General features: G+C 46.0%; 1 protein-coding gene across 5 annotated transcripts in view; it reads right to left on the bottom strand.

Moving 5' to 3' along the window:
• The window catches only part of ZFYVE26 (zinc finger FYVE-type containing 26), a 68,033-nt gene that overhangs the window by 28,068 nt on the left and 26,882 nt on the right, over nt 1-13,083 (bottom strand). For all 5 annotated transcript variants that reach the window (XM_042849326.2, XM_042849327.2, XM_005306678.4 and 2 more), the window contains exons 18-24: nt 10,773-10,937; nt 9,848-10,075; nt 6,623-6,728; nt 2,661-3,400; nt 2,292-2,488; nt 1,454-1,558; nt 490-612 (exon numbers count right to left, since the gene is read on the bottom strand). In XM_042849326.2, coding sequence (XP_042705260.2) covers nt 490-612; nt 1,454-1,558; nt 2,292-2,488; nt 2,661-3,400; nt 6,623-6,728; nt 9,848-10,075; nt 10,773-10,937 — 1,664 coding nt within the window. The remainder of the gene's footprint in view (nt 1-489; nt 613-1,453; nt 1,559-2,291; nt 2,489-2,660; nt 3,401-6,622; nt 6,729-9,847; nt 10,076-10,772; nt 10,938-13,083) is intronic.

Raw genomic sequence — 13,083 nt, 5'->3', positions numbered from 1 at the left:
AAACCTCAGCGTAGAGCAGTGGTCTCCAAACTTTTTTGATCGCACACCCCATCAGTAAAAAGTTTTTGAGCATGCACCCCCTGCTCCCGGCCGAACTGCCGGAGGGGGAAAAAACAAAAAAAAAAACAAAAAGAAAATCTGCGCTGCTCCAGCGGCGCTCCTCCTGCCGCGCATCCCGAAGGATCCTCTTGCGCACCCCCTGGGGTGCACGCACCCCACTTTGGAGACCACTGGCGTAGAGGACAAAACTAAAGGTCTCTGCAGACAACATTCCACTTTGATCAAAGTGGACTGGCGGTATGTGTTGAGACCTGTCATCTGTACAGGTTGAATCTTTGTAACGAAGAGTTCAGCTGCAATCTACATTTATACAGCCAAGGCTTCTGGCAAGTAGCCTAACTAAGGGCTGCAATAGCAGCATTTGGGTACCCTTGTTTACCAGTGACCTACCCTTTGAAGATAGCAAGGCAAAAACAGCCCTCTGGTTACCTGCAAAGCCTTTTCAGTGTCTCCCATTTCCAGCAAGTGCAGGAGGTGCTCCTGGTGAAGGCTGATCAAGTGTTCTCTTGGGACAGGGTATAAGTGACCCCATTCTTCACACAACTCATAATCCTAAGGAGACGGAAGGCAAACAACAGCTCCCTTCATTACGGCTATTCACGCCCATGTTCTGATTAACATTAAAAGGCCAGTTCAGTAGTCTTACGGTACTCTTTCCTCCAGCAAGAAATAATTACAACACCAGGGTTGGACGGGTCAGGGGAGGGTAATAAATGATACAATGTTGCCAGAGTCCCATCCTACACTGAGCTAACTATTGTAACCTGCCAGTGAAAAAAAGGCATTTTGGACAAATATTTTTGTAAGTGTTCTTGGATTATACTGAGAATTTCCAGCAAGGTTGTTAATAGTTTCAGAAGGATATATTCCATGGGCTCTACATCATTGGTTATTTTATGCTGTCCAAACCTGTATTTCACCAACAGCTGTATTTTTAACTTTAAAAATTCTAAGTTCAAATAAATGTAAGCTCTGTCTAGAAGAGCTTATTTTTTTAATTCCCAGTATAGCACACTCACTGCATGCTGCTTATTCTTCCAAGCATTAAGAAAAACCCATCTAGCTTTGCTTCTCCTTGGCAAGGACAGCATGTTACTTACACACATCACCCAAGAGAGTCACTCCTTGTCGGATTTCTGAGGTAGAACGGAAGAAATGGGTTATGTATGGGAATAAAATTAGGACAAAACTATGGGGATGCTTGGTTTTCATTTAAATCCTGACATTAAACAAAGATTCCAATTAGCTTCTTCAATACACAATTTATTAAGAGTTTTTCTTCTTGCCCTGTGAACTCTGTTGAAACAAGCATCTAAAAACATTGCTTAACAAAATGTAATAGTGCCACCATTTTCTAATTTTTAAACACAAAAAGCCATGCAAGATGCCATACCTTTGCCTCCAGAATAACACTCATGATAGCCTGGGGATCATCAATGCAGGCTTCTTTCAGATCTTGCCAGTCATTCCATGTTGGGACATCTTGCAAATTCAAAATCTAATAAAATAAAATGTTAGAGTTTCTATGAATGATTGTTTTGAACAATATTTCTTCAAACCCATCACCAGGCCCAGGCAGACAGCTGAACTGGTTGCATCAGGAGTTAGCCCAAGCCAGGAAACTACATTTATCATACTAGAAAGGGTCTGGGAATCCTAGGTGAATTCACTTCAATTTCAAGAGGACTAGATTAAAAGATTCTATCACAGAGGCCTAAACCCATTTATATCTATATCTATAGATGTCTGAAGAGATTGCTGGTAGAGTTCCAAGAGACAACACAGCACCAGTTATGCTATGATTAGGCCAAACCTACTGGATAAGCAGGCAAGAGTCTGGATTCCTCAACTTCTTAGGCTTGTAAAACTGGGATTGAAAATTCAGACAAGAATAAGCTCTCTTGGAAAGTTTCCAGTGATTGTTGCCTCTGTGCAAGTTGGAGGAAAAAGAGACCCTGAAAGAATGGACTCAAGTTCTTTGGATTTTTTTGTGCTTTTGTCTCCAGACTTCTCTGGAAACAAAGCACAGAGGCAACTGGAAAGGAAAAATTTTGGATGAGGGAAGGAGAGAGTTAACCTGACATTTCAGCACTTTCAGAAAGCTGACCAGGTTTGAATTTTGGATATGGGTTTGGGGAGGATGTTTTATGTGCCAAAGGGAACCAAGGGTTAAAGAAGTTTTTAGGCAGGTATACTCCATACCTAGTTACTTCATAAAATGGTTTTTGTACCTTTCGATAAACCTGCAGTTCTCCTGTTTTGCTCTGCAGATCAGACTTCAGTTCTTCGGTTATGCCAGGATCACAGATGCAGTATGCTAGGATTTCCAGACAAGCCTCAAGGGGCCACCTGTCCAGGCAGCGCAGGGCCAATCTACTTCTCAACATTGCATCCTTCACTGGGAACAGATACTGCCAACCATCCTTATCTGTGAAAAGACAAGCTACCAGCATGAAGCCCAGCTTCTATGCTTTGGGGAACAGGGGGAGGAGAGAAAAGAATTTCCATTCTTTGGACTTGCCCACGGATCACCAGATCAGTCCCCAATTTCCAATCCCTATTTCAGACTGTACACTATAAAGAAAACTCATTCCCTTTACCGTCAGCAGTCGCACAGCTCAGCACAGCATCCCTCACGCTGGTCAGCTCCTCCATATCCTGACTGTACAGGTCCAAGACCTTCAGGGCTCTGGGCCAGTCCTTTGCAGCGAGCGCTTGCTCAAAGACTTCCATTAATACCTCAACAGCCATGGTAGAATGCAAGCCCAAAAGGACAAGTGACATGTATGGCTTGCCACAGAGACCACTAACCAAACCACTATCTTCCTCCTGGGGATCCTGAAGTGGCTCAGACATGGTGAGAAGAAAACTCTCCAGCATAAAGAACTCCTTCAGTAATGTCTCACACTCTTTGGAAATCTGCTCCAGGCCCAAGGGGACCTCCCTCTTGCCCCGAAATTCCATCCATGACAGACTTGGTTTGGGGACCTTCTGTACCTTGGATGCACAGAGACATGCCACAGTGGCCATTAGCTTCGACTGACACTTCAGGAAGGCCAGGGAAGAGGCAGTGAGTGTGTGCTGGTTCAAGTCAGTCAGGGAAGAAGAGGGCTGAGTAGAATCCTCCTCAGAGTCCATAGCTGGATTGTGGATAGGTATCTCAACATCCGGCAAACAATGGTAGGCATGAAGATGTGCTAGGCTGCTGATGTTAGTCAAAAGAGACCTGGTCTGGCTGCTTTGCCTGGCACTGCACAAGGACAGTGGCTCACAACAACAGTTAATGATAACTTGCTGCACATTTAAGTTCAACTCTTCTTTTGCCAACAGTGAAGAGAGCCTGGAGGAGTGAAAACAGCACCAACTTAGCAGGTGCACGTGCATAATACCTTGCACTTACATAGGATCTCAAGAAGTATTACAAACATTAACAGTCCTCAACAGTTCTCCAAGGTACGTACTATCCCCTTTAACAGGGGAAAATGAGACCCCGAGGTTGTGTATTGCCTAACTTCACAATGATTCAAGCAGCAGAGTTCTGAAGAGAACTCGAGTCCCAGCAGCTATTTCTCTGCTCTTACTAATAGACAACATGGTCTCAAAATGAGATCTACCTTGTTAATTAAAAAAAAGGGCACTCCCAGGTCAGGCTTAATATCCTTTGCAACAGCTGCGTGTCAGTGAGAATCACCAGGATTATGCACCTAATCCTATTTATAACCTTACAACAGTATATTTTGCTCCAAATTTGGAGTAAGGAAGGAATGTCCCCCAGTACAGGGTGACAATGGAGACGTTGGGGTGTTTTCCACCTCTCTCTGGGGCATCAAACAGGGAGGATCATTAAGAATCAGGTGGCTCATACCACCCATTTCCTCAGCTCCTTCCCACTGCCTATATATCTGTGAACTGTAAGTTTCCTGCAGATAAAGTCATTAAAATGCATAGTCTGGCAACTCATCCCACCCTGTAACTAAACCCTGCATTTATTCCTCTGTTTTGGAGGGAGATGGAGAAGGATCCCCTAGGATCCTGCTGAAAAAGAGTCATATCAGCCTCCCCCACAGCAAAGTACTGGGCACAGCCTTTCTGGAGCGAGTGGATTCCATTCCAAGTGTCAGGGGGGAAGGGGAGGACATTTGAGAACAAAGCAAAGTTCCCACCTCTAGCAGCTGCAGCACTGCCATCCTGGCCAGTCTGCGGAGGTCAGGACCCAGTGACTACCTGCCTAAAAACAACGTACGACGATCTCATTAGAGCTCAATTAATGGAGTCTGCCAGGAAACGAATGGGATGGAAGATGTAATTTAGCCAGACTACAGAAACTTGCTAAGCACAATATCAAATCTCTTTGATAAAGGCCCAATGTTGGGCCTACAACAAGAGGGCTTTTTGGTAATATGATTTACTCCAATTCTTAGTAATCACTCAGAGGCAGATTTACAGTAAAACACAGGGTGCCCTGGCCCAGGGCCCCCCAGGCCAGGCAGCTCCAGGGGCAGAAGCTTGGTCCTGCCGGTTCCTGGGGCTCCTGCTGCAGGCTCCGAACCCACTGGCAGTCCACCTTCCCCCTCCCCCGACTCTTCCCACCTCCTCCCCTGAGCATGCCGCGTTTCCGCCCCCACCCCAGCGCTTCCCCTGCCGCCAAACAGCTGTTTGCCAGCGCTCAGGTTGCTCCGGGAGGGAGTGGGAGGAGGCGGAGAAGAGGCGGGGCGGGGACTTGGGGAAGGGGGTGGAATCAGGGCGGGGCGGAGAAAAGGCAGGGCCCCCGCACTCCCTCTACACAAACGCCCCCCCAGCCCCATGCCATGAGCTGCTCAGGGCAGGGGGCTGGGAGCACCCCCGCAACCCAGCCCACACCCCCAGCCCTGACTCCTGCACCCCTCTCACTCACCTCCAGTCCCCTGCCCTCCCTGTCTCCTGCACCCCCTCACCCACAGCCCCCTGCCCACCCCGACTCCTGCACCCCCCGCCACATCTCCACCTGCACCCCTCGCACCAAACGGGAGCTGCACCAGGTAAGCACTCCACACCCCAACCCCCCACCCCAGCCCTGAGCCCCCTCCTGCACCCTAACTCCTGGCCAGACCCAGCACCCCAACATTTTTTTAATAAAGCGCTCTTATCCAAAGCACTTTACAGTAATTAGCTAACGGTACAAACAATATTTTGAAAGATCATTAAGTGGTCCGCCGAGACCCTCAGCGATTTTCAAGTGGTTTGTGGAAAAATAAGTTAGAGTACAAAAACAATCAAGGTACCTCACTTTATTTTCATGTACTTCCTATTACTTATAGGAGGAGGAGAAGGAGGAAGAAAAAAAGAATAAAAAACGGGAGCGAGGGGGAGGGGGGGAAGATAAGATAGGATGTTCTTTTTCTTGGCTGGGTCCCAAGGAGGGGCCCCAAAAAATGAAGCTGAGCACAGGGCCACACTAACTCTAAATCCGCCACTGTAAATCACTTAAATAATTTGAAAGTGTACAGGGCGCTGCTCGGCAGCAGGGCAGTGCCAAAGGTATAACAGATGCCTGCACTGTAAAGTTACAGAATTTGGAAATAGCAGCAAAGATAAAAAGTACATAACAAAATACGAACAGAAGAAGAGGGAGTTTTAAAGCTTAAATGCTTCATAGACTAGCTGGGTCCATAAGATGTTTCTTGGCGGAAACAGTGAGCATTTATGTAAGCGGGGAAGTTATTCTGGGACGATGGGGTGGCACAGAACTTGAAAATGTAATGAACATTTACCATAAGCTATTATTGGTGGACTGCTCTGGGATTGGTTGTCTTTTGAAACAGACTTAGTAAAATCCAGACAGAAATATACAACGTTGTTAAGTTTATTACCTTTTGTGCAAATATCTCCAAATGGTTAAAATGTAAAATATACAGTAAACACCTGCTGCTCCAACAGCTGCACTGGCCATGGCTCTAGCAGCGAAGAGAACTTCACCCTAAAATTTCATGCAATAAGTCCCTTGTCTGATATACATGGCTCAGGGCAATACCAAGAAAGATCCTTCAGTTTGGTCCTCAGTACAGTGAATTACATAAAGACACTGAACAGCTTATAAAGTATTATCAAATATTGTCTCATTTAACACCTGCTTCAGTTATCAAGTCGCACCAGTACCAGGCCAATACAGAATTTAAAGATGTAAAACATGCATTAGATAATCCAGTCTACTTGCCTGCCAGTGTAATATCCATGCCCAGAAGTTCTCAAAAAATGATCTTGGGAAACAATTTTATTTTTATTTTGTTACATGTATAAGATGTTGACCACTGTGTCCAGAAGTCAGACAGTTTCAATTTAAAAACCACACATCTCTAGAGCTCTCAGTTCAATTCCCAATGGCCAGTAGTTGTCTAAGTCACAAAACCATAAGTTTCACTAATTGCAATTCTCTGTGGCCATCTCATTAGAGAAGCCAGGGACTAATACCTTCCTCAGATCTAGCAGAAGTCTGCTCTGCAGCCATTCTAGTCATAGAGAGCAGAGTCCAGCCCAGTTCATGAGCATTAAATTCATCAGTTAAGTATTCACGAAAAGCACCAACCTGTCAGGAGGAACTTGTCTCTCAAACAAGAGCAGAGAGAGCAAGTGAGATGGGCTCTGTTGTAGCAGTATGAAAGGGTTCCCCACCTTCACCTCTGCAGTTTGATCTACAAACGTAAGAGAGACACAATTAAAAAAACAAACAAACCTAAATTAATGTATTACACAGACTGAGTTCTATTCAGCTAATCTGTACACTAGGCCTCTGAAGCCCCTATGCTCAAAATCACCAAGGCATGAGGGCCACAGTAATGAAGCAAGTTGGCAACCCAAATGACCTAATTGCTCTGACTCTGATGTGCCCCACAATCTTTTGCACTATCTGGAGGAGGCATTGCAAGAACCAGCATAGTGCCTTCGGACATCTGAGTAAGACCTGGCTGCAAATGGCAGAGCAAATCTGCTTCAGCATGAAAAACACTACAGGGAAAAATTGCAGCGGAAGCTTGTCAGAGTCACAACACATGCACTATTATAGTGATCTGGTTTATTAGAATTCTCTAGACACAGGTTAACTTTATTTTCTCAGCCTATGTTTTGTTTTGCTTGCCTTGAAGCAAGAATTGCTGCTGCTCTTACAAATGGAGTGAAAGGTTGGGATAATTTCACTGACACACAGAGGGGAGCTGTGTAAAGCTTCTTACTTGTACTTGTTCCACAATTTAAATACTACTAGTAGTAGTAGTAATGCTGTTGGGAATTTTTTTTAATTATGTCAGCATAGTTACATTGACCAGGGACATGAAAATAAATAAATAAATAAAATTAAAAAAAAAAAAAAAAAGAATCACCCCCCTAGCAAACATAGCTACGCCAACAAAACCCCCAGTGCAGACACAGCTTTAATGATGGAAGAGAGCTTCTGGCAACACAGACAATGCGGTTAGACTCATAGAATATCAGGGTTGGAAGGGACCTCAGGAGATCATCTAGTCCAAACGCCTGCTCAAAGCAGGTCCAATCCTCAACTATTTTTTTTTGCCCCAGATCTCTAATCTCTAAATGGCCCCCTCAAGGATTGAACTCACAACCCTGGGTTTAGCAGGCCAATGCTCAAACCACTGAGCTAACCCTCCCCCCTATGGTAGTCATGGTTTCAGTGTCTCTGCAGCAGGAATGTCTAGAGTTGCTTGTCTGCAAGGCAGGTCAGTATCATTAACCCCATCTTAGGCCTTGTCTTCACTTACCGGAGGGTCCGGCGGCACGCAATCGATGTTCTGGGATCGATCCCGGAAGTGCTCGCAGTCGGCGCCGGTACTCCAGCTCGCCGAGAGGAGTACGCGGCATCGACGGGGGAGCCTTCCTGCCGCGTCTGGACTGCGGTAAGTTCGGACTAAGGTACTTCGAATTCAGCTACGTTATTAACGTAGCTGAATTTGCGTACCTTAGTCCGAAGTAGGGACTTAGTGGGGACCAGGCCTTAGAGGCACAAAAAGGTGAAGTGTCTTGTCAGAGGTCACCCAGAGGTGTCAGAGCCAGGATCAGAACCCAGGGCTCTGGTATCTCAGGTTAACTCATGATTCACATTCAGGGAGATGGTGTTTCTAAACTGACAGAAAAACTCCTTCTGTTGGTGTAGGCGGAGTCTACACTAGGGGGCTATGCCAACATAGCATTGCCAGTATAGGCTCTGTAGGGCAGATGTACCCAGAGACACCCCTTCTAAACTATTCTTCCACCTCCTAAAACAGCAGGAAAACACGGGGCACCACTGGACTATTACCACACATTTCTCCAGTTATGGAAACATGAAGTCATGAGAGGTTGTGTTACACTGGGGCACCAGTACCTTCCACACATGCAGTAACCAGACATGCCAAACCCACAGGGGGAGGAGAACAACACCGAAATTGGGCTTGTTTTTGGCTTAATTGGCTTGTGAGTTGCTTGTCGGCTAGTTTTTGGCTTCTAGCTTGTTGCTTGTTTAGCTTGTAGCTTCTTTTTTTTGATCAGCGTCCAGCAAGGGGGTGCACAGCAGGCCCACCACAGTCCGATACTGCACGCCAGGGTGGGATCTAATCTCAGAATGTTGGGGTTCTTAGGGATTGGCTTGTTTTGAAATGGGATTAGCTTGCTTTTTGGCCTTTTGTGTAAATTGGGGTGCTTATTTACCATGTGAAAGTTGACAACTGTGACAGTGGCAGGTCCTGTTAAAGTGAAAGTCTGAAAAAGGTTCTGTCATCTTCCTTTTTCCTCTACCTCACTGAGGGATGTAACTTTGGAAGGCAGTTTATTGGGAAGCAACTCTTAAATCAGATTTGTGGAGTTCCACATTAGAGCAGCCCAGTGACTCCAGATTAAACTGGCTGGTTCACAAGTAAACTGACAGGTTTCTTTCCTCCTAACTGCCAGTACAATATACTCAAGCTAGGGCTCTTCTGGCTCATGTGGTATCAACGCTAAGTGTTCTATGAGAACGTTCTGCCCAGTTACATCTACACAGCCCGAATTATCTTCAATGCCCTCGCTACCCATCAAAGAAAATGGAAAGACTCCCATATAGTTATTTTCCAGAATGGACTCATACTATAAGATTTAGATAATGTCACCTCCTTGTGACGGGCTTCTGTAACGGGGCAGTTACCCCACTTCAGAGAGAAAAGGCTAGGCTGATTGGGGAAGCAGTCACAGCTGGGGCCATGCCCCAATCAGGCCACAGCTGGCCCTATAAAAGGGCTGTGAGCCAGGAGCTAAGTCAGTCTCTCTCTAGCTGTAGAGGGAGAAGGACCTGGCTGTCTGGGAGAGAAGGGTACCAGAGTAGAGTAGTGCTGGGGAAAGGCAAGAGGAGCTCTAGCGTGGTAACTCCCCAGGCTGCAGGCCTTGTGCAAGGCCTACGGAGGTACTGGGGCTGCAGAAGTATAGCCTGGGGTTAGGCAGAGGCAGCTGGTCTAAACCCCCTTGGCAGTGATGAGTGGTTTACAGACTGCAGTCTGCCCCGGCAAGCAGGGGGCTAGATGATGACTGGCAGTAGCCACTGAGGCAAGGTGGGGATAGAGGGTTGGGGGTTCCCCGGGGAGGGGAGACCCAAAGTGTGGGGGTACTGCTGGGGCAGTACCCTGAGGTAAAGAGCACCGGGGGCCAGGAGGGACACAAGGGCCAGTGGCAGGTGAGACACCAGGCAGTAGGAGGTGCTCCGTATGCTGGAGAGCTAATTCCCTAGACGACCAGCAGGAGGCACCGCACCGGTGAGTCTTCGCTTCGCTACACTTCTCAATAGACACGTCACCTAGCTCTGTATTCAGGCTCCATAGCACAATAGCAGCCAGCGTGTTAATATAATCGAAGAAGCTCTTCACACAGTCCGTCCTCACGCTGCTCACTGGCATGGTCTGAAGGTGTTGGTCCAGGGTTTTCAACAGAAGTTGGATTTGATTACGAACTGGATGTGCCTCCAACTCTGTAGGCTTCAGAGATGCCTGTTCTACCAAGTTGGTGATCAGGCTCCCTTTGGAGTCTAGTAAAAAATAAAACAAAATTTGATTAGAACTAAAATACTTAAATACAGCACTGACAACAGCAGGGTTCTTAGGCTACCAAAGTTTTACTGATGGATACTCTTGTTTACTCTCACCTTACTGGGCAGCAACAATCAAATAAAGGAAAAAAACAGGAGAAGCAGAACTACTATTTGTTTAGCTATCAATTAACACCCAAGTGTTTTGTTTTCCTCTAAACAGACACTGTCAGTTTAAAAGTCATATCTGTTTTTAGAATAAATTTTTTTGTATTTCCATCTCAGCTTATTAAAACTGTACATTTTAAAAAAATGAATTTACTTTTAGTCATTTACATTTTGCTTTTCTCTCTGCTTGAACAAATACAACCTAATCAGTTTAACTTTTACTACTGGTGAGCTTCTGATTTTGGTGCAACAGCCCACTGTTGCAAGGTTTGTATTGCAAATGCTGGGGGCGGGGGGGGGGGGGATTTTAAATCCCCAAAAGAGTGTGTGCATTTACATTTTAAAGGTTCACAACAGCATTGCTACTAATACTAGGTTTTTAAAAAACTTATTTTTATCTTGTCTAAATTGAGGAACTAAACTACTAGGCTGTATCCCTTTACATCTGTTTTAGGCAAGTTCGTTCTTTTAAACAAGCACAAAGATGGCTGCAAGAGTCTTTAATGCTAAGAGAACCCATGAAACTCACCTGCGGAATCTTCAACATTTGTCAGTGTCTGCAGGACTTGATCTAGGTTCTGCGATAAAACAATCTGATTAGCAATACACTCCTCAGTCAGAGTTGGGTAGCACATCTGCAGAAGGTCCACAATATTGCATCGAAACTGACTACTTATTTTTTCATCTGAGACCTCTGTTGAGAAACAAAGATCAACAATAATGATAGTTAATGCTAGTCACTAAGTCTTGTGGAACTAGAAGAAACACAGAAAGAGGAGAAGCCTTACACTTCTAGTTACCCAAGTGCACTGATTTTGAATTGGTTAAGCCATAGAGATGATGTAGCTAGCAGAGCTAAATTTTCCTAGTGGGAATTCAGAGGCCAGAGAAAGTAGTGTAAAAAGCCAAGATAAAGATACCTGTGCTATCATGCCCTCCCAAAGCCAGAGGCACTGTAGTTTAAAGGGCTGACAATTTTGTATTGTATTTAATTGTATCGTCAGTCAACTGTCCATCCTTGGCTTAATTCCTCTTCTGTTAGAGTGCATTCTTCTCTCTCTTTCCCCAAGGTATTATTTTCATGTCTGTTGCCTGTAATTCTTCTCCCCTCTTCCCTGCACCCAAATCATTTTTTCTCTGCACTGTGCTCTTAAATTTCTTTTCCATGTTTTATGTCTCTGTGCGCCTCCCTAATGACCAGCCCCCAGACTATTCACTCTGCTCCCATCTGCCCTTTTAGGGTATGTCTACACTGCAATGTAAGCCCTGGGCTAGTAGAATGGGAGTTAACAGATCCCAGGTTTGTTAACATAGGACTTGAGCATCTACACTCATTTGTAACCCCAGGTTAGGAATTGTTGTCCCAGCCTGGGGCTCCAGCACATGCATTATGTGGGCCTGAGTCCAAGCACCCATATCTCAGATTTCCTAGCATCCTCCAAAATGTGGCCACTCTAGCCCTTTGTTAATGATGCAGTGTGGAAAAACTTGACTGTCCACCAAACTTGACTGTCCAGAGGCCAAAGAAAGTCAGACCATGAGATTGTGGAATACTTTTGGCAGACTTCTTGGCTTGACTCAGGCTCGAACCCTCCACCCTTGTGGGGTTCCTGATCCAAGCCCTGGATTAGCGTGATTTGTTGGCAGACAGAAAGGAGGTTAGAGGCTTGAGCCTGAGTTCAAACCCTGGGCTTACTCAGCAGTGTAGACATACCCTTAGGAAACAGAGTAGAAACTCACGTCCCCTTGCTTCCTGGCTCCCATTACCCTCCAATGAAAGGAGCAGTTCTAGTCTTCAGCTCTGCTCTGCCTTCCTTCCTGAGAAGCTGCTGCTCTCTGGTTCCCTCTCTGGGGAAGGAGCCTGCTGCTTCCAGCCCTCTCTTCCCTAGCCACATACCCAGCTCAAATCAGTTTTTCACATCTTGTACGCTGGACTAGATTTTCAAAGATAGATGTACACCTCTACCCCCATATAACGCAGCCCTTGGTAGCCAAAAATCCCTACCGCGTTATAGGTGAAACCCATTATATTGGGGTAGCGGTGGCAGGGCTCCAGCGGTGATTTAAAGGGCCCAGGGCTCCCCGCAGCAGCCGGAGCCCTGGGCCCTTTAAATCGCTGGCCGAGCCCCGCTGCCGCAGCTCCGGGGTAGCGGCAGCAGGGCTCCAGCGGTGATTTAAAGAGCCCGGAGCTCCGGCTGCGGGGAGCCCCGGGCCCTTTAAATTGCCACCTGAGCCCCGCTGCCAGAGCCCCGGGGGTAGCAGCAGCAGGGCTCCAGCAGTGATTTAAAGGGCCCAGGGCTCCCCGCAGCAGCTGGAGTCCCGGGCCCTTTAAAGCGCCACCTGAGCCCCGCTGTCGGAGCCCCGGGGTTACCGAGCTATATGCAAACCCGTGTTATATCGGGGTAGAGGTGTATATGTGTACCCAAAACTACTCATGCAGCAGTCAACCTCATTTGCAGAGGGATGCATGTATGTGCTTCTGAAAGTTTTAGTGCATGCCTGTGCCACAGATAAAAACATGAAAACACAAATTTTGTCATTCCAAGTTTTAAAAATCAAACCCATCAAATTTAATCATTTATATTAAGATCTTTTAAAAGCGGTTCCCGATGGCTTCCACATCTCAAGCTATATTTTTCCATGGTGCTTTATGGAAATCTTTGGAAGACTGTTTAATGAACAACTACTTAGCTATATTTACTTATCCATTGTGGTAAAGGCCAAATCCAGTCTATGGATTTTCAGTACACCCAAAAAAGTTGCTGATACATTAAACAAATACTCTTCCATAATACAAAGGGAATAGATACCAATTCAGTATACAACAAAGACATTTCAGA

Source organism: Chrysemys picta, chromosome 4, assembly GCF_011386835.1.
Source record: "Chrysemys picta bellii isolate R12L10 chromosome 4, ASM1138683v2, whole genome shotgun sequence".
Lineage (NCBI taxonomy): Eukaryota > Metazoa > Chordata > Testudines > Emydidae > Chrysemys > Chrysemys picta.
This window is presented reverse-complemented; position numbering and strand designations above follow the sequence as displayed.